Genomic DNA, 26,727 nt, shown 5'->3' with positions numbered 1-26,727 from the left:
GTGACACAGTGCATACAGTGATTTTTTAAATTATCTGGATCTCAATCTAGCCCAGATATTGGTAGTTGCAAGAGACCCCAAGCACCCAAAGAAATCCCCCTCCCTAAACACACATACAGATGAGACTGTTGGATTCCTTATGATCAACTGTCAAAGAGCTGAGTTTCTCTTAGCAGATACAATGCTCAAATAACTTATGGGAATACAGCTGGGTGTCATAATCAAGAACTGCTGGTATTTCAACTGGTGCACACCCTGTCATTTTCAGTTTTGCCTTGAAAATGACAGTGTGTGAACCAGTCAAAATACCAGCAGTTGTCCACAATGTGATGTGACTGCATTCCTTAAGTTATTGGGATGGTACATACATTCATAGCATTCTTCCATAAGTTTAATAAACACAACAGATACACATACGAGAAAGTTTATTCCTCAATAATCAAACAATGGAAAATCCAGGATGGACTACAACATGTCATGAAAAGGAAAGTTTCTACTCACCATATAGCAGAGATCTGCATGCACGTGTGCAAACACAAGTCATACACTTGACTGCAGCCTCTGGCAGCTGAAGCCACACACATGACTGCAGCCTCTGGCTTCAGCTGCCAGAAGCTGCAGCCGTGTGTGTGTGAGTTGCGTTTGCATGAGTGTTTGTATGTATCTGTCGTCTATTTTTGATGAAGGCCTTGTTGGCTGAAAGCTTATATTGTGACAGTCTTTTTGTTGCGCCTATCTGCAACTCAGCATTTCCACAATGTGGTAAGTAGCAGCTTTCCTTTTCATAACATTATTCACCAATAATGTATTCTCCTTCACAATAGTCTGCCGATGCTGGGGTAACTTTTCAATTCTGCAACTGTAAAAATCACTTGGTGTTGCAGAGAGGAATTGATCAAGCTATGTTCACAGCGCATTTTGATCTGGGAAGGAAGTTCCTTGAAGGTTGTTTCCTAGAGGGTGGGAAAAGTGAAAAGCAGTGGGTGCAGGTTCAGGTGAATGGGATGGGTGCAGAAAGATTTTCCAACTAAAGTCCTGTGTAGTGTTTTTCGCCAGTATAGCGGGAAGTAGGCATGTGTTGTTGCGCAGCAGCATCACTTCATGCAGTCTTGCTGGTCATTGTTCTTGGATTGCAACAGTTGTTGACAATAAATGTCAACAGTGATAGTTACACCTTGGGGAAGCAATTCATAGTATACCACACTATTTCTCTTCCACAAGATGCATAGTATTACCTTTCATGGATGCATACAGGTCTTTTTATGAGGAGTTGCTGCTTTGTCTGGGCTCAACCATTCCTTTCTTCTCCTTGTTAGCATAAAGACAACATTTCTCGTTACCAGTAATGACACAGGATAGGAATGGTTGGTGTTGCTCATGAACCAATTGACAATGTGCAAGCAGAGATGCACATATGGTCACCCACCGATTTTTGTGATTTATGACTTAGGGTATGTGGTACCCAAACATCCGTATTTTTTGAAACTTAAATCTACTGAAACAGAAATTGAAGCTGCATGTAAAATAGTTTGGGCAAGGATCAGTACCAAGGGTGGACATAAGCTCATAATTGGGTCTTTCTATTGACTATTGAATTCACCCCATATGCAGTAAAAGGTGTAGAGAGTATCTCAGCTTGCTAAGATTTACGTTCCTCAATCATACTGTCATCATTGGTTGAGAGTTTGATCATTCCACAATCAAGTGCAATAATTAGTGTTTTTTAAGCGGTAGATGTGAAAAAATATCATGTGAAACACTACTAAATGATTTTCCAGAAAACTACACTCCTGGAAATGGAAAAAAGAACACATTGACACCGGTGTGTCAGACCCACCATACTTGCTCCGGACACTGCGAGAGGGCTGTACAAGCAATGATCACACGCACGGCACAGCGGACACACCAGGAACCGCGGTGTTGGCCGTCGAATGGCGCTAGCTGCGCAGCATTTGTGCACCGCCGCCGTCAGTGTCAGCCAGTTTGCCGTGGCATACGGAGCTCCATTGCAGTCTTTAACACTGGTAGCATGCCGCGACAGCGTGGACGTGAACCGTATGTGCAGTTGACGGACTTTGAGCGAGGGCGTATAGTGGGCATGCGCGAGGCCGGGTGGACGTACCGCCGAATTGCTCAACACGTGGGGCGTGAGGTCTCCACAGTACATCGATGTTGTCGACAGTGGTCGGCGGAAGGTGCACGTGCCCGTTGACCTGGGACCGGACCGCAGCGACGCACGGATGCTCGCCAAGACCGTAGGATCCTACGCAGTGCCGTAGGGGACCGCACAACCACTTCCCAGCAAATTAGGGACACTGTTGCTCCTGGGGTATCGGCGAGGACCATTCGCAACCGTCTCCATGAAGCTGGGCTACGGTCCCGCACACCGTTAGGCCGTCTTCCGCTCACGCCCCAACATCGTGCAGCCCGCCTCCAGTGGTGTCGCGACAGGCGTGAATGGAGGGACGAATGGAGACGTGTCGTCTTCAGCGATGAGAGTCGCTTCTGCCTTGGTGCCAATGATGGTCGTATGGGTGTTTGGCGCCGTGCAGGTGAGTGCCACAATCAGGACTGCATACGACCGAGGCACACAGGGCCAACACCCGGCATCATGCTCTGGTGAGCGATCTCCTACACTGGCCGTACACCACTGGTGATCGTCGAGGGGACACTGAATAGTGCACGGTACATCCAAACCGTCATCGAACCCATCGTTCTACCATTCCTAGACTGGCAAGGGAACCTGCTGTTCCAACAGGACAATGCACGTCCGCATGTATCCCGTGCCACCCAACGTGCTCTAGAAGGTGTAAGTCAACTACCCTGGCCAGCAAGATCTCCGGATCTGTCCCCCACTGAGCATGTTTGGGACTGGATGAAGCATCGTCTCACGCGGTCTGCACGTCCAGCATGAACGCTGGTCCAACTGAGGCGCCAGGTGGAAATGGCATGGCAAGCCGTTCCACAGGACTACATCCAGCATCTCTACGATCGTCTCCATGGGAGAATAGCAGCCTGCATTGCTGCGAAAGGTGGATATACACTGTACTAGTGCCGACATTGTGCATGCTCTGTTGCCTGTGTCTATGTGCCTATGGTTCTGTCAGTGTGATCATGTGATGTATCTGACCCCAGGAATGTGTCAATAAAGTTTCCCCTTCCTGGGACAATGAATTCACGGTGTTCTTATTTCAATTTCCAGGAGTGTACTTATAACAGGTAATTTGGAAGGCTGCTCATGACTGAAATATATGAGATCCGATGGCAACAGATGGGACTGACCTCACAACAAGTGGGCCTCTCTCACCTTAAGGCTGAGTGAACTGCCTTTGCTTTTTAACCTTTCCCCTCTATATTTCTCTGCCTGAAGGCACTAAATTATCTGAAACCTGTGATACTGCCCAGGTCTACCGAGCTCTGTTGGAAAACAAGGTGTACGCAGCCCTTGTGATGGCAAGGAGCTCTTAATTGAAAAGTAGTGGCTCTGGCCACAAAAACCAACAACAGCTGGGGGACCAGTGAACGGATTTCATGTCCCTCCATATCTGCATCCAGTGATGCCTCTCACCTGAGGACAACACAGGAGTCGGTCAGTCGGTACCATTGGGCTCCCAAGACCTGTTTTGGTGAAGTTTAGCTTAGTTAGGATACACATCACTACTTTTATTTTTATGGTTGTCTGTTACAACACACAACACAGTGGCAACATGAATCCATACTCAATATATTCTTCAACATAAAATCTTTTAGCAGTCATTTTCACTCATTCAACAAAACCAATAAAACTACTATTTACTACCCCTACATAGCACAACAGGTAACATTGAGTTAAGAATGAAGAGCACAGACTGAAGGATGCATTGTGTCAACAGTAATTTGCTGATGTGTGAGACAAAGCTGATGCTGCCAACTCTACAGAAAATGCAGTTGCTAACTGTAGTAAGAATATAAATTTTTTTACTTTTCTGGCTGCATGTTACTACTTTCTTCTGAGATGTCTGCACCCCGCTATATTGCAGGTCTACTAACAATATTATTATTGTTGAGTTATTTGCTGCTTGAAGTTATAGTTAAATTGCATTTGTCAGGTACCGTTGTTAGTGATTTAAGATACTACATCAGGGAAAGAATTGAAAATGTAGAAAGCATAACATGAAAGCATTTCCATTAGCATTGCTGTATCAAACCCTTAATTTGTCACAGGTTTTCCAGAAACATCCCTTAACAGCTGATTATTGTGCAGAACAGGATGAATTCTCCCTGTTTGCTGCTTCTTGGTATGAGAATTCATCGAGTTCTAATAATAGTACAAATACAACCACTGTAAGCGAACCAAGCTATGTTGAAAATACAACAAATCTTGGGTGAGTACCAATTTTCTGGTCATGTGTAATTTATTGATCATGTATGTTTAGAATACAAGTGAGACGAATTTACTAAAAGACTGTATTCTTGGGCACTTTATGCTAAATATGTTCTTCATGCATAGCTGTACAAGGATGATAATACATGTATGACCATTGCAAAACAACAATTCTGCCACTGAGAACTGTAATTACTCTTACCTCATAAATGTTAACATTATATTAATCTTTCTTTAAGACGTTCCTTGTTTTCAGTTAACCTAATAATAACAGTATCGTGGCACAACATTCTTACTTTGAGTGGGGTTCACCACATGATTTTTTATTCTAAATACTATTGTCCATATATTTACTACTATTGTAATTACATTCATTATCCCTTGTTAGGCCAGTTGAGGAGCTACTTGATTGAGAGGTAACAGCACTGGTCACGAAAACTGAAAATGGACCAGAGAGCAGTGTCGGTCACATGCCCCTCCATAGTCGCATCCAGTGACGCCTAAGGGCTCAGGATGACACAGTGGCGGTACCATTAAGCCTTCAAGGCCTGTTCAGATGGTATTTATTTTGTTTTGACATGTTCTTTTTAATGATGGGTTAGGTGTCCAGTCATCTAAATGGCCATGGATGACTGTTGAAACCTGTTCACTCTGAGTAAACTGCCACATTTAAGGGAAGATCATTAGTAATGAGATATAAGGGGCACTTCCTGCTATAATCACTTTGTTGGATATGCATTGAAGAATACCGAAAGTAAATTCAAATGCTGGACTCTTTTGTCAGTTTGTGGTCAAGAGTGTTTATGTTGATAAAGGGCAGGGGTTTCATATAGCACACCCAATCTCACTCCATCTCCTGCTTAGGTGTCTGTCTCACTGTGCTTTGCTAAACAGTACCCAAAAAGGAATTAACATGATTGCATGATATAAATTTATGCATTGACAGCTTTATTCATCATGCTTTCAGGTCACTTGCAGCAAATGGCAACAGCAGTGTACTTGCATTTGTTGGAACAGAAGACAAAGTTGATCAACCAAATACAGCACTCTTATGTTTGATTTTGTCCTTGGGAACATTCTTTATAGCTTATTATCTGAGACAGTTCAGAAACAGCAAGTTTCTTGGAAGAAGTGTAAGTTTCTCAGTTTTATTCTATTGCTCTATTTCTCTCCTTGCCAGTGTAGCTTCATGTGGTTCCAAAAATTCAAGAATGTGTTTAATTTTATCTGGGCAATTTTGACTTTCTCATAGCTGTTTGTTCTCTCGTAAGAATTCTGGACTTTTCAGTGCCTTTGAAGTACTTTGTATAAAACTCTTTGTCTGCAAACAAAAGACATTGATGTTATTACTCTGTCATTATTATTATTATTATTATTGTTATCATCATCATCATCCTCATCATTATTGTCATTATTTCAGGCAAGGCGTGCATTGGGAGACTTTGGTGTGCCAATAGCGATTATAAGTATGGTAATACTAGATTATTTTGTACCAGCAACATACACTGAAAAGTTAAAAGTCCCCGAAGGACTATCACCAAGTAACCCTGATGTTAGAGGGTGGATAATTTCCCCTGCTAACTTAGTCTATGTGTGGGTTGGATTTGCAGCATGTGCTCCTGCATTGCTCGTGTACATACTACTCTTCATGGAGACACACATAACTGAGTAAGTTCATTATTAAACTTCTTAACTTCTCTGATTAGATCCTTACACCTGCTTGCATTATTATTATTATTATTATTATTATTATTATTATTTTCAGTTCATCAGCATCTAAGGCTCGTAATATGCTAACATTCATTATAACTGCTATTATTATTAGTATTATTGTTAGTGTGGGGATGTACTCTTAACTGCAGAGATGAGGCTTTTTAACTAATGTTGACTTATCTGTGTCTAGTAAACCTAATAAAAGATATGGTTATAATAGAGGGAAACATTCCACGTAGGAAAAATATATCTAAAAACAAAGATGATGTGACTTACCAAATGAAAGTGCTGGCAGGTCGACAGACACACATCCAAACACAAACATACACACAAAATTCAAGCTTTCGCAACAAACTGTTGCCTCATCAGGAAAGAGGGAAGGAGAGGGAAAGACGAAAGGATGTGGGTTTTAAGGGAGAGGGTAAGGAGTCATTCCAATCCCGGGAGCGGAAAGACTTACCTTAGGGGGAAAAAAGGACGGGTATACACTTGCACACACACACACATATCCATCCACACATATACAGACACAAGCAGACATATTTAAAGACCATATTTAAATATGTCTGCTTGTGTCTGTATATGTGTGGATGGATATGTGTGTGTGTGCGAGTGTATACCCGTCCTTTTTTCCCCCTAAGGTAAGTCTTTCCGCTCCCGGGATTGGAATGACTCCTTACCCTCTCCCTTAAAACTCACATCCTTTCGTCTTTCCCTCTCCTTCCCTCTTTCCTGATGAGGCAACAGTTTGTTGCGAAAGCTTGAATTTTGTGTGTATGTTTGTGTTTGTTTGTGTGTCTGTCGACCTGCCAGCAATTTCATTTGGTAAGTCACATCATCTTTGTTTTTTAAACCTAATAAAAGTTTAGACCCATTGTATGAGACAAAGTTACCAGTCATACATTGTGTAAAATAAATGTTTATTTTAATGTAATCAGCACCATGTATTGCAGTTCCATCTCAGTACAAATCTAAAATATTATGAGAAGCTGGTAAAGAGGTTCACAGTGTTAAATTCTTAGGATTACAAGTTGATAATATATTCAGTTGGGAAGAGCATACTGTAGAATTATTAAACAAATCTTGCCACTGGAATGCAGTGTTATCAGACAGTGAATTTTATTGATGAAATCATGCTGCATTTTCTGCCAAACTGTGGCATTGTGTCCTCACATTCTAGAAACCTTGACTTACTGTTATTTCATAATGTCAAGTAAGCCAAAGTTTTCCAAGTCCAAAACCATGTACTACAAATTATTTGTGGTGTGAACTTAAGAACATCCTATAGATGCCTATTCAAGGAATTTAGGATACTGACCTTTCCCTCCAAATATATTTATTCCTTAATATTTTTGTCACAAGTAATATGTGTCATCTTCAGACCAAAAAATCAGTTCATGGAATCAGAACTGGAAATAAGAATAATCTACATAAAGATTTAAAGTTAGTTACTTTGGGCTTGAGGATGACCACATGAAGCAAATGGGGGAGATGGTGTTGAGGTTGTGAATGAATGAGGACAGGGTGACTTGGTCCAGAGTGCAGGTAATGAAGATATCATCAATGAACCTAAACCAGACAAGGGGTTAGGACTTTTGGGAGGCTAGGAAGGTTTCCTGTATATTCACAGTAAATGATAACAGCCATCAGTTTCAGGATAAAGATTTATTGAAATCCTTGACCACAGTTTCGGTATATCTGAATATACCTTCATCAGAAGCAAAAACACATGAACAATAGGTGTTCATATTTTCTATTGTATGTAGATGTTTTAAATGGTTCTGATATGTTTTATTTATTAAGACAGAGGGTTTGAATTAGTACAACCTTTAAAATCTTGACGTGAATGAGTATGTATCGCTGGGTTTTAATGTGCAGGAGTGTCTCGCACATACCACAAGTGCCTCCTCTCGGTGAAACTGCCTGCCCTAGTGTTTCCACACCCTCTTCATGCTAGTTCAGAGTATTGATAACATACCGTGTCCACATCGACCATCTCTTCATAATTATGCTGTACAGATGGAGGTGATATTTTATTTTTAACTACCGACGATGTGCTTTGGCATGGTTGTTTTATGCATCTCCACTGCAGGATGTGATTTTAGTAAGTGACTGCAATGTTTTTTATGCTTGTAATTACATTGTTAATTTTTTTGGTTACTGAAAGCTGCAAGTGTTGTTGTGCTATGAAGGCGTCTTCCTGTTCAGGTGTATTTTTGCTTCTGATGAAGGTACATTTAGGTATAGCGAAAGTGTGGTCAAGGATTTCAATAGTTCAGGTGTATTTTTGCTTCTGATGAAGGTGTATTTAGATATACCAAAACCGTGGTCAAGGATTTCAATAAATGTTTATCCTGCAACTGTTTGGCTGTACCATTTACCATAAAGATTTTCAACAGTTGCTGCTGGAGCCATGTTTAAAACTTGAAATTTCCTGTATATGGCTCATAAACAGATTGGTGTGCGAGTCACAGCCTGGCCACCCATGGACGGCATATCTGCAGTGGCAAGAACTTCCTTGCCCAGTATGCTGGGAATCTCACAGAGACCTTTACATCCCAGACTAGAACAACTGAACTACATCCTTTGTCTGGGCTTTGATTGCTAAAGGGGACATACTACCCATGATCGTTTCCACACCTCCTGAAGTGGTGCTCCATCACCCACACAACCTCCAAAACATCCTAGTCCATCCTCATGCCACTTCCAATCCCATCTACAAGCCACAGGGATCATATCTTTGTGGAAGATCCAGGCACAAGACCTGCCAAATCTACCTACCCAGAACTTCCTAATCCAGTCCTATCAGAGGCTTATGGTTATCCAACCCCAATAGAGGCCAAAGCATTTGTGACAGCCATTGCATCATATACCAGCTGTGCTGCAATCATTTCACAACTTTTTATATTGGTATGACTACCAACCAGCTGTCCACCAGGATGAATGGTCACCATCAAACTGGGGCCAAGATCAGAGTAGACCACCTGGTGGCATAAAATGCAGCTGAACATAGCATGCTTGATTTCAATGGCTGCTCCACATCCTGAGCCATCTAGATCCTCCCCTCCACCACCAACTTTCCTGAACTGTGCAGATAGGAGTTTACATCCCCTCACATCCATTGTGCACGAGCTCTCTGCCACCGCACCCACAGATTTTTTTTTCCTTCACTAGTCCAAAGGTTTGCTAGTTTGTGATAATATTGAGACTGGAGAGTAATGAAACTTCCTCTCAGAGCTTCCAAGCATGTGTTTAATTTTATGATATACGAGGGTAGGAACTTAAATAGTGGCAACTATTCATTCACAACCGATACAAAAGAGTTGCATGTTTGCATCTGTTACTGTGCTTCAGAGTAGTCACCAGCATTGTGTAGACCCCATTGCCAGTGATGTGGGAGGCGTAGTATACCATTAGCAGAGCCTGTTCTGTTATGATTCGAATGGAGCGGTGTAAAGTTATGGTGATTCTCGTGTACGGCTGTGATGGTGTTATCCTAATGCATTACATTCCTCCACGGTAGACCGTCAATGCACAGTATTACTGTTCATTTTTGGAGCGTCACCTGCGACCAGCTTTGCGAAAGAAGCAGCGACACTTACTGCGCAACCCACCCATCATTTTTCACGACAATGCGCGGCCGCATACAGTGCGAGCTGTGGCTGCTCTGTTCGGTCAATGGGTCTGGGACATACTGTACCATTCACCATACTTCCCGACTTAAGTACTTGTGGCTTTGATTTGATTCCGAAGATGAAGGAACTACTTCGTGGCATTCGCTTCAGAACTGTTCCAGAGATTCAACAGGCAGTAGACCACTCCATTCGCACAATCAACAGAACAGGCTCTGCTAACGGTATACTATGCCTTCCACATCACTAGCAACAGGTTCTACGCAATGCTGGTGACTACTTTGAAGAACAATAACAGGTGCAAACATATAACTCTTTTGTATCGGTTGTGAATAAATAGTTGCCACTATTTAAGTTCCAACTCTCGTATATTGTGCCAAATATTATAACAGAAAGATAAACTATCTCTATTGATTTTAAAGTGGTTCATTGCAGTTTTATGAGTTTCATACAATTTGTCAAAACAGGAGGTAGCTTGCTCTACTCTTGTTTGACTGATTGAGCATTGTTAATTGGACATGGATCAAGTACAATTAATAGAGGAGATTATTGCACCTTGAAAGAATTTCCTGTGGTGGTGATTTAAAAAAAAAAAAACTATATTTTTGTAATAATCAAACGATGGAAAATCCAGGATGGAACATAACAACCAAACTGTGGCTAAGAAACATGTGGACTACCCAGTTGCTGAACACACTGCCAAACATGACATCCTCATTTCAGTGATTCATTCACAGCCTGTGCCATATGGATCCTTCCCACCAACACCAGCTTTTCTAAATTGCGCAGGTGGTAACTTTCCCTGCAATACATCCTATGTTCCCGTAACCCTCCTGGCCTCAACCTTCGTTAGTCACTGTCCTCACCCATCCAGCCCCATCCCTGTTTCCATTCCAGCGCTACACAGCCATCATTTACCATCACACGCAGTCTTTTTACTTCTCTCGTTTTCCACTACTCCCGCCCCCCCCCCCCCCCACCACCACCACCATCTCTCCCCTACCCTCCATCTAACCTGCAGCACTTCACTGTCCACCACCCCAACAAACTATCCCTCCCTCTCCCCACCCCAAGCTTTCCCTTATACCCACCCAGTCACCACCACCATCATGCACTGGTGCTGCAGCTCACAGTGTGGGTTCAGTTGTCTGAGACTGCAGTTGTATGTGTGTTTATATTTGTCTGTCATCTATTGTTGATGAAGGCGTTAATGGCTGAAAGCTTTATTTGTGACAGTCTTTTTGTTGTGCCTCAGCACCTCCAATATATTGTTACATTTTTGTAATAGTTACACAAGAAATCCTTGTCCTTACTTGAAACATCATATGAATGCAGAGAAGGGAGGAAGGAAACTGAAATGTACCCATCAGGTGCTAAAAAGTGACTTAAGTTTGTGAACAGATCGATGGGCCTTTAGGGTCAGTAGGTTCATGTTAGGTTTTGGACTGAGGATACATTAGCATTGTCTGTTGTATTATCTGTTATCCATTATCATATATTTCTTGTGGAGGGAGAGACACTAGTTGATTGAAGCAGAACAGAAATCAGCCCATTCATAAGAAAGATAATTCCATTAAACTGAAAGGTATAATAAAAAGAAATCAAGAAGTACTGGAAGTAAACTTTGTAAAATGTGTAGTACTTATTCTGAGTAAGAATTTTAACTGAAGTGCACATTTTGAATACATAGAAAAGAGCTTCATATAAGCAGTGCAAGTATTATGTAGCACTATTAACAAGTAAACGTGAAAAATCGTGTACTGTATTTAAATTCAATTGTTTGATGCAATAATGTTGTTTTTAGAAACCCTAAGTAATGTAATGAAGTTTCAGAAAAGTATAATTAGAAACATGAGTACCTAATTTCCAAGGAAATCACGTTGAGTATTGTGTAAAAATTTATAGTCTTTTACTGTAATCTCCTTATAACCTAAAAAATTATAAACTTTTTATACAGGAGACCACAACTGTTGAAGAAAAATAATTTTCATCATTCATGTTGTTGTTGTGTTGGTATTCAGTGCAAAGACTGGTTTGATGTAGCTCTCCTTGCTACCCTATCCTGTGCAAGCTTCTTCATTTCTGAGTAACTACTGCAACCTACATACCTTCTGAATTTGCTTACTGTATTCATCTCTTGTTCGCCCTCTATGATTTTTACCCCCCTCCCCCACTTCCCTCCAGTACTAAATTGGTGATCCCCTGATGCCTCAGAATGTGTCCTACCAACCGATCCCTTCTTTCAGTCAGGTTGTACCGCAAATTTCTCTTCTACGCAATTATATTCAGTACCTCCTCATTATTAGTTATGTGATCAACCCATTTAATCTTCAGCATTCTTCTGCAGCACCACATCTCAAAAGCTAGTATTCTCTTTTTGTCCAAATTGTTTATCATCAATGTTTCACTTCCATACATGGCTGCACTCGATACAAATACTTTCAGGAAGGACTTCCTGACGCTTGAGTCTATACTCGATGTTAATAGATTTCTCTTCTTGACAAATGCTTTTGTTACCATTGCCAGTGTACATTTTATATCCTCCCTACTTTGACTATCATCAAATATTTTGCCTCCCAAATAGCAAAACTCATCTACTACTTTAAGTGTCTCATTTCCTAATCTAATTCACTGTTTTTGTATGTATTTTATCCCTACCACAGTTTGAATTTGAAAGAGAGTATTCCAGTCAACATTGTCAAAAGCTTGATCATTCATGTAACACAAGATATGCTTCATGCTCCTTGATTGAAATTGTATTTTCAGCTTGCAATATATGAAATGAAAATTTATAATAAACCAAACAAGAACATTCTGTTGCTTGCTAACCCCATAGGAAAGGCCAGAGGGGAGAAGGGGTGCTGTAAGATACACTGCAGTGTAGATAATACTAGATGCTGGAAGAGTTCACCATGGAACAGATAATATGAGCAGGATGTGGTTTGTGATCAGTTTTATCAAGTAAAACATACCATTAATGAAAGGCTGAGCTTGACACCTGATGGTACACAAGTTGCAATTGTGGGCAAAATGGATTCTTAAACAATTATGTGACTATAAGAAAATGCTCCATAAACCACAGACATTGGCTTGTGTACCTCAGTGATACAGATAGCTGTGCTGTTGGTGCACCACACAGGAGGGGTACCTGTGCAGAGGCCAGATAGACATGATTCCTAAGGGTCAGCAGTATTCTTTTCAGTAGTCGCAGGGGCAACAGTCTGGATGATTGAAAGAAAGGGGGAACTACAGCTCTCACTTTTCTCATGGACATGCAGCTTTGCAGTATGGTTAAATAATGACTGCATCCTCTTGGGTTTCCCCTCAAATGTTTTGTTCAACTATCTTTCTTCTGGAATACTGGCTACATGAACTGCCCCCAGGATTCTTTTACTCTTCGTCTTCTGTAAGATTGTTGGTCGTTGTATAAAGAGGTAGATTTCTTCGTTCTTCCTCCTCCTCCTCCATTTTCCTTTATGTAAGATTGGTCCCCATAACTTTCTCATTACTCTTCTTTCAACTATTAATGATTTTTCCTTTTCTCATGTAGTTACGCTCTAGGTTTCCACACCATACATGACTGCTGGGTGTATCGCAGCTACATATTCTCATCTTAGTGTTTGCTAATTTTGAGCTGAGCGTCTCCCTGAGGGAATAAATGCATTTCATTCCCCTTGCTATTCTTTCCATGATATTCATTGAGAGGAACCAAACATCAGAGGGCCCATAGGACAACCAAGGTAATGCTCGTTGAATGATCTGACAAAATACCTGGTAGCCCTGGGGACTGGAGACACCTGGAGGAACCGAGTACAAAACAGGAAGGAATGAAGATTGTTTATGGAAGCAGTGCATGGTCTGTAAGGCTTGTGATCACTGGATATGTGTGTATGTATCCTCTTGGTTAAAATATTCCTGAGGCAAAGTAATCCTCCATTCAGATTTCCAGGTGAGGACTTCTCAGGAGGATACTGTTATTCGGAAAAACAAAATGGGCATCCTATAGACAGGAGCATGGAATGTTAGATCCCTTAATGGGGTGGGTAAGTTCAAAAATTTAAAAAGGAAAATGGATAGTTTGAAGTTAGATATATGGGGATCAGTGAAGTTTGGCTGCAATATTACAGGCTTCTGGTCAGGTAAGTGCAGGGTTATAAATACAAAATCAAATAAAAGTCTAATAATAATTGTAAAAATAGGAATGTGGGAGCAGCATAGCAAATGCATTATTGTAGCCAAGATAGACACAAAGCCAACACCCACCACAATAGTACAAGTTTATGTACTAACTAACTTTGCAGTTGATAAAGAGATTGAAAGAATATATGATGAAATTAATAAAAATAAATTATTCATAAAAAGGAGATGAAAATTATATTGTGGTGGGTGACTGGATTTCTTTAGTATGAAGAGAAAGGGAAGGAAAAATAGTAAGAGAATGTGAACTGGGGGAAACTCTACCAGGTCGAGTTTTGCACAGAGCACAATTTAATCATTGCTAACACTTAGTTTAACATTCACAAAAGAAGCCTGTTCACATTAGAGAGACATGGAGACATTGGGAGATTTCAGATTGATTGTACACTGATAAATCAGAGATCTTAGAACTAGGTTTTAAACTGTAAGACATTTCCAGGAGCAGAAGTGGAGCCGACCACATTTGTTGGTTAAGAACGGTTCATTAAAATGAAAAATTTGCGAAAAGGTAGGAAATCAAGGAGATGGGATCTGAATAAGTTGTAACAACCAGAGGTTGTCAAAATTTCAAAGTGAACATTAGACAATAATTGACTGAAACAGGGGAAAGGATACAGTAGAAGACAATTGGGTAGCTTTGAGTGGGGATGAAAAATGTAAAGAGATTAGATGTAGTAGAAATCCTTCAATATCGCAGGGGATATTAAATTTTATTTCTGAAACGAGAAAAAATAAAAATACAGTGTATGAAGCAGGAAAAAGGGTATAAAAAAAAAAAAAAAAAAAAAAAAAAAAAAAAAAAAAAAAAAAAAAAGAGAGAGAGAGAGAGAGAGAGAGAAATGTTCAAATTTGTGTGAAATCTTATGGGACTTAACCGTTAAGGTCATCAGTCCCTAAGCTTACACACTACTTAACCTAAATTATCCTAAGGACAAACACACTCATCCATGCCCGAAAAAATGGCTCTGAGCACTATGGGACTCAACTGCTGAGGTCATTAGTCCCCTAGAACTTAGAACGAGTTAAACCTAACTAACCTAAGGACGTCACAAACATCCATGCCCGAGGCAGGATTCGAACCTGCGACCGTAGCAGTCTTGCGGTTCCAGACTGCAGCGCCTTTAACCGCACGGCCACTTCGGCCGGCTCCATGCCCGAGGGAGGACTCGAACCTCCGCTGGAACGAAGTGTATAAAAACTTCTAAAAATGTGATTGACAGAAAGTGCAAAACGGCTAAGCAGGAACTGCTAGAACACAAATGTATGTCTATAGGAACATGTAGGAATAAAGGAAACATAGATGTCACCTACAGGAAAAGACACAGCTGTATGAATATCAAGGGCTCAGGTGGAAAACCAGTACTAAGCAAACAAGGGAAAACTGAAAGGTGGAAGGAGTGTGTAGAGCAGTTATACAAGGGAAATTAACTTGAAGGCAGTATTGTACAGAGAGATGAGGAAGTAGATGAAGTTGAGATGGGGGACATGAGACTGCAAGAGGAATTTGACATAGCACTGAAAGACCGTGGTCAAAACAAGCCCCATGCAATAGAAGACATTCCCTCAGAACTGCTGATATCGTTGGAAGAGCCAACCATGATTAAACTATTCCTTGTGGTCTGCAAGATGCATGAGAGAAGGGAAATACCCTCAGACTCCAAGAGAATGTAGAAACTCCACTTCCAAAGAAAAAGGTGCTGACATGTGTGAATATTATTGAACTAAGTTTGATTAGTCATGGTTGAAAAATAGTGGCACAAATTATTTACACAAGAAAAACTGGTAGAAGCTCTTCTCTGGGGGATCAGTTGGGTTCCAGAGAAATGTTGGAACATACAAGGCAGTACTAGCCCTATGACTTATCTTAGAAGAAGGTAGTTAAGGAAAGGCAAACTTACAGTTATAGCACTTGTACACTTGGAGATAGTTTTCAGTGATGTTCACTGGAATAACTCTTTGAAATTTTGAAAGTTAGGGCTAAAATACAGAGAGTGAAAGGTTATTTAGTATTGTGTAGAAACCAGATGGCATTTATACAGAATTCAAGGTCATGAAAGGGTGGATACAGGTTTGAGACAGTGTTGTAGCCTATCCCCAAAGTTTTCCAGTTGGTACACCGAGCAAGCAGTAAATGAAGCCAGAAAAAAATTAGGAGAAACAGGGAGAAGAAAACTTTGAGATTTTCTGATGACAATATAATTCTGTCAGAGATAGTAGAGATAGTAAAGGATTTTGAATGGAATGGACAGCATCCTGAAAGGGTGATATAAGATGAATATTAGCAAAAGTGAAGTAGGTGTAATGGAATGTAGTCAGATTAAATCAGGTGATGCTTAGATTAGGAAATTAGACAGTAAAAGTAATATAACAACAAAAAAATCTATTTTTGACTAAATAATTTAACTGGATAGATAAAAATCTACTCACCAAGCGGCAGCAGAACACACACATAAAAGACGGTTGTAAATGGTGAGCTTTTGGAGCCAGTGGCTCCTTCTTCATGCAGAAAGGTTGAAAGGGAAGGAAGAGGGGTGAAGGAAATGATTGTAAATGGCAAGCTTATGGAGCCAGTGGCTCCTTCTTCACGCAGAAACGTTGAAAGGGAAGGAAGAGGGGTGAAGGAAAAGGACTGGAGAGGTCTAGAAAAATGGATTTTGGGAAAGTCACCCAGAACCATAGGTCAGGGGAGACACTGCACAGGATGAGAAGGAAAGAGTGATTGTTGGGGACTGCATCAGATGAGATTTGAAAACCTCAGAGCTTAAAGATGGAAGACAGGATAATATGCAGTCAGAGATTACTGTTTAAACAGAAGTGACAGCAGAAATCACAGTCCATCCTTTCCAAGACCTTTGTTCAACGATATTAGTACTTGCTCATCATCAGCAATTTAACTGTCACAGCGTCAAGGCAAATAAGAGATATTGCTGTCTGTATTGAGAAAGTTGACTGTGGCTAAAGCTGAGGTGGTGTCTTCTAGCTTCACAGTTGCAGTTGAAGTGAGTTCCTAGAAGCTTGGTTTTCAACAATAATCACATTGCAGTCTTTCCAGTCACTCTGCAGATGATGTTGTAAGGAGTAACAACATCTTAAGCAACAGTAACTGCATCCCTGGCAACATAAGAGGGCCAGGCTTTCAGTGTTTTCCCCAAAAACTGAAAATGTTAATATCATAATGTCATCAGAATTGTGCAGCTTCTTTACTTATTTCACAGTTGTTGTGAGTCCTGCCCATTCTCAGGTGGTACATGGTTCAACTGTGCATGCTTAATGTATATGTTAATGGCATGACCTCGACATCAATTATAATCACCATCATGATAGCTCAACTGAAGGTGAATTTGGGTGGAAAAACCAAGGATCACATGATACATCCAATGAGCCATTTGATCTTTCCGTCATGTGACAGATATATACAAATTATATCACTTGCTGTATCCAACATGAAGAACCGTCCCTACAACATTCCCTTTGTTCCCGTAAGCACCCCTGGCATCAATCTTTGCTAGTCCTTGTCATCCATCTGTCTGTCACTTTCCCTACTCCTATTCCAAACATTCACATGCCTTCTGTTCCACTGACAAACATGCATAGTCCTTTCCTCTTCTCATTCCTCTGCTATCCACTCCCCCCAACCAGCTCTGACTACCAATGCTGCATTTAGCAACACTGTTCTGTCCCCACCATGTCCCTGCTAGTTACCAGTTCCTGTCATGGGCAGATGAAAACACTGCATCCCTGAACTGTATGTTTTGTAAATGTGAGTTATACACTGAACTGTTGGGGACTCTCCTAGATTTATTAGACAGTTTGTGATCTGTTGAAGAAAACTATTAGAGCAGTACTCGAAACTGTATTGAAGTAAACAATCCAGTCTAGGTCCATTTCAAGCAGTATCTGTGTTCTGCCAATAAAACATAGATGCAAATCGGTGCACACTTCACAAATTGCCTTACAACAAACTCATACGGTTCCTGGGCTGGCTTATATGTAGGAGTTTTGGTGTGGTCTTGTATGTAGGAGTTTTGGTGTGGTCTTGTCAGAGGGAGCTTCCATATGGGTAGCAGTGCTACAGCAGTTAACTGCAATGTTGGACCAGCCACTCAGTTTCCTTAGCAATGTTGGCTAGTGCCACTACATCCTGCCTCTTCCCCCAGTAGCAGCCACCAGCAGAGAGAAATGGGGATGGAACATATTCTGATGTAACCACCATTGGGAGGCTCAAGGGGCAGTGGATCAAAGCCCATAGGTGCTGCTGTTAGTTATTTACATGTTCCCTGGATCATTTTGCATAGTCGGTCATAATAATGTGGAGTGGGTCATTTTACATTCACATTGTAAATTAAGCTGTACATATGGCTACATTCTGAACATCTTCTCTGAAGATAAGATGCTGTTTTGGAGAAATTTTTTATACTCTTAAAATAAGTCCGTACACTCAGTTACTTTTAAACCAAGCTCTAGCAAGTCCACCATCTGGACCTCACGAAAGTAGGTGAATAAGTAAGTATCTTTTCTTTTCTTTAACAACATTCAACTGTTCTCAATGATGACTGATGTAGCACCATCATGGAGTACGTCGCATTTGCTCTTTGTGCTGGGCGTGTAACTTCTGACTTCTGAGGTGAGCGCTGCAACTCCCTGCCCAAACCAGTCAACTGTCCGATTCACACCAGTTGTGCACACACATGATTGTGGTGCAGTAGACAAAGTTCCACTTTCACACACTCATCTTTAAAATAGCACATGTTCAAGACGGTGGAAATACGAGTGTCTCTAGAATTTACCCCAAAATTCTCGTACACCACAGTTGTTGTTGTTGTTGTTGTTGTTGCTGTTGTTGTGTGTGTGTGTGTGGTTTTTTTTACCCACCACATACATGTTATAGTAACAGAAATTCTTCTACAGAATAGAAGGAGGAGTCAAGGAGAAACTTTCTCAGTTTACTTTGCTGTCTGTCGGACATTTTATATCAGTGGTTAAGTGATTAAAAATTTTTGTTCCAGCATTGTGCACCCCTTTTTATGCTAAAGATAGCCATAATATGGAGTAATGCATGCCATTTTTCTTTCTGATATTGTAATTATGTACCTCATTGTTACTTTTTAACTGCAGTGGATTATTTAAAACATACTTCATTTGGGAAAAATATGTTGTGAAGCAGTAGTCAGAAAACCCAATTCCTAAACAGATGTCTGCAATATGATCAGAGGCGAGCACCACATATTATTCTTACAACATTTGTTTGCACAATGAAGAGTTTTCTTAAAGATGAGTTACCCCAGAACATTGTCCATATGACATCATGAATGAAAATATGCAAAACCTGTCAATTTACTGATTTATCTCTCCCCAAGATTTGCAATGAGTCTAAGCACAAATGTGGCTGAGCTAAGTTGTTTTAGGAGTTCCAAAATGTATTTTTTTTCTATTTAAATTCTCATCAATATGAACCCCTAAAAATTTTGAAATTTCTGCCAGACATCATGAGAGAGCAGAATGGGGTGCTCCATGGAACTCACGGACTTCGAACATGGTCAGGTGATTGGGTGTCACTTGTGTCATACATCTGTACATGAGATTTCCACATTCCTAAACATCCCTATGTCCACTGTTTCCGATGTGATAGTGAAGTGGAAACGTGAAGGGACATGTACAGCATAAAAGCGTACAGGCCGACCTCATCTGCTGGCTGACAGAGACAGCCGACAATTGAAGAGGGTCGTAATGTGTAATAGGCAGACATCTATCCAGACCATCATACAGGGATTCCAAACTGCATCAGGATCCACTGCAAGTACCGTGACAGTTAGGCGGGAGGTGAGAAAACTTGGGTTTCATGGTCGAGCGGCTGCTCATAAGTGACACATCATGGCGGTAAATGCCAAACGATGCCTCACTTGGCGTAAGGAGTGTAAACATTGGACTATTGAACAGTGCAGCCGGCCGCTGTGGCCGAGCGTTTCTAGACGCTTCAGTCCGGAACCGCGCTGCTGCTACGGTCGCAGGTTCGAATCCTGCCTCGGGCATGGACGTGTGTGATGTCCTTAGGTTAGTTAGGTTTAAGTAGTTCTAAGTCTAGGGGACTGATGACCTCAGAAATTAAGTCCCATAGTGCTTAGAGCCATTTTTTGAACAGTGCAAAAACGTTGTGTGGAAGGACTAATCACAGTACACAATGTGGTGATCCGATGGCAGGGTGTGGGTATGGCGAATGCCTGGTGCCTGTCATTTGCCAGCGCATGTAGTGCCAACAGTAAAATTTGGAGGCGGTGGTGTTATGATGTAGTTGTGTATTTCGTGGAGGGGGCTTGCACCCCTTATTGTTTTACGTGGCACTATCACAGCACAGGCCTACACTGATGTTTAAGCACCTTCTTGCTTCCCACTGTTGAAGAGCAGTTCGGGAATGGCAGTTGCTTCATTCAGTATGATCGGGCACCTGTTCATAATGCATGGCCTGAGGCGGAGTAGTTCCACCACGATACTATCCCTATAATGGACTGGGCTGCACAAAGTCCTGACCTGAATCCTATAGAACACCTTTGGGATGTTTTGGGACACCAACTTTGTGCCAGTCCTCACCGATTGACATCGATACCTCTCCTCAGTGGAGCAGTCCATGGAAGTTGGGCTGCCATTCTCCAAGAAACCCTCCAGCACCTAATTGAACGTATGCCTGCAAGTGTGGAAGCTGTCATCAAGGCTAACAGTGGGCCAACACCATACTGAATTCCAATATTACTAATGGAGGGTGCCACGAACTTGTAATTCATTTTCAGCCAGGTGTTCAGCTACTTTTGATCACATAGTGTATGAGGAACAGTAGTGGACCTAAGATTGATCCTTGGAGAATCCCATACATGAGTTCTCCCCAGTCATAATTTTGTCCCTGGACTATGTTGCTTGAATTACTAAGTACTGTGGAAGGCTGGGGCAGGACAAGGCTCAGAGGAAGTTGCAGGAGTTAACCTGCGTCCAGAGTGTCCAGCAGAAATTGGCAAATGCTGACCTGGATGGCAGTGGTAAAGATGATTTCTGTGGCACCGCAGAAGTCTTTGGGGTTGAGGCCACAGTGCACTTCACAGATGTTTGGCAGATGGAGATCATCCTGCTTAATGTAGTCACTCACTGTTAACTAATTAAGAACTGTAATTGTCTAGGATATTTTTCCACGAAACTGAATTAAATATGTCACAATAGAGAGAACTCATTATGTAACACTATGCCAGATTTGTGTACTCTCTCTCTCTCTCTCTCTCTCTCTCTCTCTCTCTCTCTCTCTCTCTCTCCCATGTAGAGAGGGCATTGAGTTGCAGACAGACACAATGAAAAAGAGTGCTAAAATATTTAAAATATTTGTGTTGTTTGATAATGTCCTTCTGAAATAGATATGCTAGCAGAAATCTCTACTATGTAGTGAGTAGCAATCTATTCTTCCCATATTGTTGTTATTCCATCCTGGGCTTTCCACTGTGTTAATTGGAGGTTAACATGTATGGATACACTGCTTTTGGATATTTTTTACCTGTGTGGTCATCATTATACAGATTAATAATTTAATAAGAGCTAATGAAAAGTTTCACACAGATAGTATAAAGATCACAGAATTTACATTTCAGATACGTTTTTAGTATCAAAAGGATGAAAATTTGCCTACGAAAACCATAAGATTTGTGACAATATTGCTGGTCAGTTTTTACCTTCAGGAAGTGTAATATCTATGACTGCCAAAAAGGGAGGAGAGGAATAGGATGTGGAAGGTTCAAAAGATGGTACAGGTCCTCAGACCCCAGGATGAGAATGACCCCAGTAAGCAATAGGCAGATTCCTCTCATCCTTTTCAGTCCTCCCCAAGATCTCCCTACCTCATTCCTCAGGAAGTAACTAATATTCCAAAAACTATGATAGTGTCATGAATTTCGCTGTGCGAAACTTGTAACTTTTGCATGATGTCACGGTCAAGGGACATTGCTCAAGTGAACTGCTACAGCATAGTACAGAAGGTAACTGAAAGAAATACACAATGAGATAAACAGGTGTGACTTTTCAAAGACAATAACTACACTGAAGTCGCTTGATTCAGGATTACCGCTTGGACATTTTGTCTGACTAGGGTATGTGATCACCACATGTGGGCTGTGTAATGTGCTCCCATCCAGGCCACAATGTTGTTAAGGAGTTCTTCATTCCATTCCTCCACTGTGATGTATTTGGACATGGTGCAGTATGTCTTGCCAATGCATTGCACACGTGCTTGATGAGATGTAAGTCAGGTGAACAGGCAGGGCAGTCCATTGACTGAATATCCTCACATTTCAAGAGTTCCTTCATCCGTGCTGTTTGACGACATTGTCCATAAAATTGAAGTCAGAGCTGAACGCACTCTTGTTAAGAAAAATGTGAGGAAGAAGTGCAAAATGACAATAATGCTGATTGGTGAGTGTGGCGTGCTGCTGTGATCAAAGGCTGAAAGGTCACCAATGCAGTCGCATTTGACAATGCTGGATGTATCCTCATTTGGTGAGTGGTGGTAATATGTAATTTTTACAGCATCTTTGAACACAGTAGCACATTACACTCACCAGTTGGTGTTATTGCGATGCTATAATCCCATTTTTCATGAGTGCATTCACCTCTGACTTCCCCTTTATGGATGACAGTGCATGACTGTATTGAACAGAGCAGGTGGGAGAGCTCTTGGAACAAGAGGATATCTGGCGAATGGACTGGTCTGCCTCTCCTCCCCCCCACCCCCACCCCACCCCCCCAAAACTTAAATCTCTTTGAGGATATGTTGGGGAGATATATCGTAGCACATCCACATCCACCTACGATCATCCAGCAGCTGTCAATTGTGCTAGTGGAGGAATGGAATGCCATACCAGAAAAATTTCATATTAACCTTGTGGCTGCATGGGATCATGTTGCAGAGCATGCTTTGCTACACTTGGTGATAACACACTCTAGTGAGACCCATCTTGTACCTTTTGTAATGTCCAGGTGACTGAATAAAAGCATAAGTTTTTGCTTGCTTCATTACATATTCTTTCACTTACCTTTTCTACTATACAGTAGTAGTTCTTTCTATATATGGTCCAAGTTCCATCAAGCTATCTTACTTGGCAGTGACAAATCATGAAAAAGTTACTTTCATCTGTACATTTTGCACAGCAGTGTTGTTTCATGTGTCCGTCGACAGTACTGAATAATTCACCTCCCAAAGGTAAGTACTGGCAAGCAATATTGTCTTATAATTTTATAAACGTATTTCATGTTACCTATAAAGCTTTTTGAAATAAAGAGCAAAAATGTTATCATAAACAAAAACTACAAACTTCAGTTATACAAGAAAAGAATTATTGATTGTCATTTTATTCCAGGCTCATAATAGATAAGAAGGACCGTAAATTGAAGAAAGGTTCTGGTTTTCACTTAGATATTCTTCTTGTTTGTTTATCAAACACCTTTTGTGGATTAATTGGTGCACCTTGGATGTGTGCTGCAACTGTACGTTCACTTACCCATGTTTCGGCAGTGACTATAATGTCTCGAACACACGCACCTGGAGAAAAACCACACATAATTGAAGTCAAAGGTAAGTGATCATCACTGCGTTACATCATGACAGTGAGATAAGAAACTTATTCACTGACTGCTGGCAAGTGAACTGGCAACAACAATCTGTGAACAGATGTTAGCTTTCAAAACCACAAATTTGGTTTTTGGTATGAACTTTTTACTTTGCCACTTCCTGGTAGATTAAAAATGTATGCTGGTCATGGATTCAAACCCAGGGCTTAGCCTTTCAAGGGCAATACTCTTACTTACTGAGTTATCCAGGCATGGCTCGTGACTTTCTCACTCAGCTTCACCTTTACTGGTATCTCTTACTTTGTAAGATTCACAGAAGCTCTGATGTCTCAATATTAGTTACCAGTTCTGCCTCAGTCTGCTGCTGTTACTGTGACATTTTTAATTGTTCATGGCCATCAACCTTTATTTTTATTTTTGATATGATATGATTGTTTGAGGCAAGAGTCAAACTCCTATGCATAAAACAGCTTCAAACACCTACTTTAAAAGGAGTTAATTTTTTAAACATGTAAGTGAGAAAAGATCTGAAATTATGTTTGAAGTCTGTTGGAAATCACCAAGTACTCTTGTTTCAAACACTTGATGAGTATTGGGTGAGTAACTTTCTCTCTATTTTATGCAAAGCTAGTTGTTCACACATCTCAGTGTTTATGACGTCATATCGCCTGAACTGTGTGTCAAAAAATGATACAATTTTGCAGGTACATTCAGTGCTATATGCAGATACTGTCTGCAAAATGTGTTGCAGTGTTAATAGTAAATAAGTAACAAATTAAAATGTCATGCCCAATGCTAAAGTTTTACTGCATTGACAACGGAAATATAGTAAGTGGTAAACTTTTTTTTCTCATAATTTCGGGGGGGGGGGGGGGGGGGGGGGGGCAGCGAGAACGAAGTTTTGTAAGGGTTTAAATTATATGCAAAGTTTGTTGGAAATCATTAGCTACTGTCAGTCTCAAATGCTGGATGAATGTAGTCCACCTGTGCAATGAATACTTGTTCAGTATTGTTAATGTTGGGCCAAATTTGCTTCGAATTTGCCCCTTTTCATTAGTTTTCCTACATGTGCGCACTCAGTTTGTTTTGCAGCTGCTTACTTGTATTATTTTGCCATCAGCCTTATTTATATCTGAGTTTCTTCTTCCCAGATTGATGCAGGTGTTGGCCATGCATTTGTCATAACTGATGTCATTGAGACGTCTTATGTTTTTGAACTTTGAACAAAAATATTGAAGTTATTCATTAGTTCATCGAATTTCACTATTTACACAAGACCAGTCTGCCATATCAAATCTCGTATGTGGTTCACCAATATCACGTTTGTAATCAACAGCAGTTGCAAAATAATGACCATTTTTTTTTTAGAAACACACTAACCACATTGCTGTTAACATTGATCCCGCTGTGAGAACAAGGCAATCACTTTTTTTAGAATTGGCACATTCTTTTTTGACTTTGCTAATCATGTTTTTGATTTTCACTCTAGGCTTGAGAACAGCTAATACACTCATCATGTCTTTAACAGAGTTTGATTCAAAGTTTGAAACATTGCATGCATGGCTGTCCCTGAATATTTGGATGTTTACTCCATGATGCATTTGTTTTTGTATTGCTGCAGAACTATTCTTTGCAGATTTCATGGGCCTATCTGTTTTTGAGGATCCACTTTTGCACGTGATTTTTAACACAGCAGTGCTGTTTTCTACTCTCCTGGATGCAGACTTTTTACTGGTTACATTTTTAATATGTATTGACTGTTGTTCCTTGTGTACTATCATTACACAGTTCTTTTTTTCTAAATTGTCCCTTCCTACCCTTTTAGATGTAGCGCATTTCTTAATTGCATATGATCTTAGAGTATTGAAACAGCTATTTTCATTGACTTTTAATAGTATTACTGTTCCCTAGAATTTTGCATCTGTGTTCTAAAGCAGCACATTTTATTTGTAACACTTCAATATCACTTCGCAACAGTTATTGAATAATAAGTGTAAGTTTGTACTTAACAATTTGTCAGTCGTTTATTGCAGAATGATTTTTGACAATTATGCAAACTTTTTCATTGTTACAGTCAGAATATCACAGACAAACAGCCAAAAAATACAAATATTTATTATCAAGGTAGCTTCCTTCTATATTTAAAGAAATATGTTATTGTGAAATGGGTTGCCTAAGCTCTTGGGCTAGGAATACTGTTACATGCAGGACAGAATCAGATCACAAAATATCTTACATGGAAATTTTTGTTTTAGACTTTAAGCTAACTCTCAGAGAAAACTTAATGGTGAATACCGAAATGACAGAAATAAGGATCGAGGAAGTGGTAGCCATTTGGAATAAACATGGTTCATCCACGTAAAATGAAGTACAAAAATGGCAAAATGCATCTCACCAGTGTCAATTTCCATGAAATTTGGTACAAATGGTTTATTTAGATACACAGTGGCTGGTTTAAAATTTCATACCTCTATTTTAAAGTGATCCAGAATGATAGCAGCCAGATTACCAGCCTAAAATACTAAAAAAAATTCATCTGCTGCTGTCAAATATTCAATAAATAATTTTAAATTCATTTAATTTCTCCTAAAATTGAAGTAGGCAAGATTTGAAATTACTACTCTTATGTAAAATTGTCTTCAGGATCAGATTTGTTGTAATCACATAATAAAGGGTCATTTGAGCCTTCAAAATATAACTATTACTTTCTTTTAAATGTCCACAATTTAGATTACGTACTGCTGTGTGCTGACTGTCGTTACAGTGTGTCAATATTCTGGCCAGTATCATTGGAAAGAGAAAAATATTTACTTTAAAACAGATTTTTAAAAAATCTTTGGGGAAATGACAACTACACTAGCACTCATAAAAAAACAATACTTAGGGCATATTAACAAATTATTCCACATTGTCTCACAGAAAACAAAATTTAGTCAAAATAATACCTGCATTTATAAGGGCACGAATAGAAATTTATTCAACTGATTATCTAAAAATTTACAAGGGTCATTCAATAAGTAGTGCCCCACATTTGTTTAAAAAAAGCCATTACTATACATAGACAGACGTCCTTGTTGGTGCTTCACATTTGATGTTTGTTCTGTGCGCCGGTAAAGTTTTGAACCATTCTTGCAGACGCACAGTCATAATACAGTGTCAGAGTGGCGTCTACATACAACTCACATTACCAGGAATGTGCTGTTATTGAATTCTTGTGCACAGAAAAAG

At 40.3% G+C, this 26,727-nt stretch overlaps 1 protein-coding gene across 2 annotated transcripts in view; it reads left to right on the top strand.

Annotated features, from left to right (window-relative positions):
- Positions 1 to 26,727, top strand: part of LOC124612475 (band 3 anion transport protein) — an 860,143-nt gene that overhangs the window by 790,504 nt on the left and 42,912 nt on the right. For both annotated transcript variants that reach the window (XM_047140708.1, XM_047140709.1), the window contains 4 exons: positions 4,204 to 4,364; positions 5,331 to 5,496; positions 5,784 to 6,031; positions 23,289 to 23,503. In XM_047140708.1, coding sequence (XP_046996664.1) covers positions 4,204 to 4,364; positions 5,331 to 5,496; positions 5,784 to 6,031; positions 23,289 to 23,503 — 790 coding nt within the window. The remainder of the gene's footprint in view (positions 1 to 4,203; positions 4,365 to 5,330; positions 5,497 to 5,783; positions 6,032 to 23,288; positions 23,504 to 26,727) is intronic.

Source organism: Schistocerca americana, chromosome 4 (genome assembly GCF_021461395.2).
Source record: "Schistocerca americana isolate TAMUIC-IGC-003095 chromosome 4, iqSchAmer2.1, whole genome shotgun sequence".
Lineage (NCBI taxonomy): Eukaryota > Metazoa > Arthropoda > Insecta > Orthoptera > Acrididae > Schistocerca > Schistocerca americana.
This window is presented reverse-complemented; position numbering and strand designations above follow the sequence as displayed.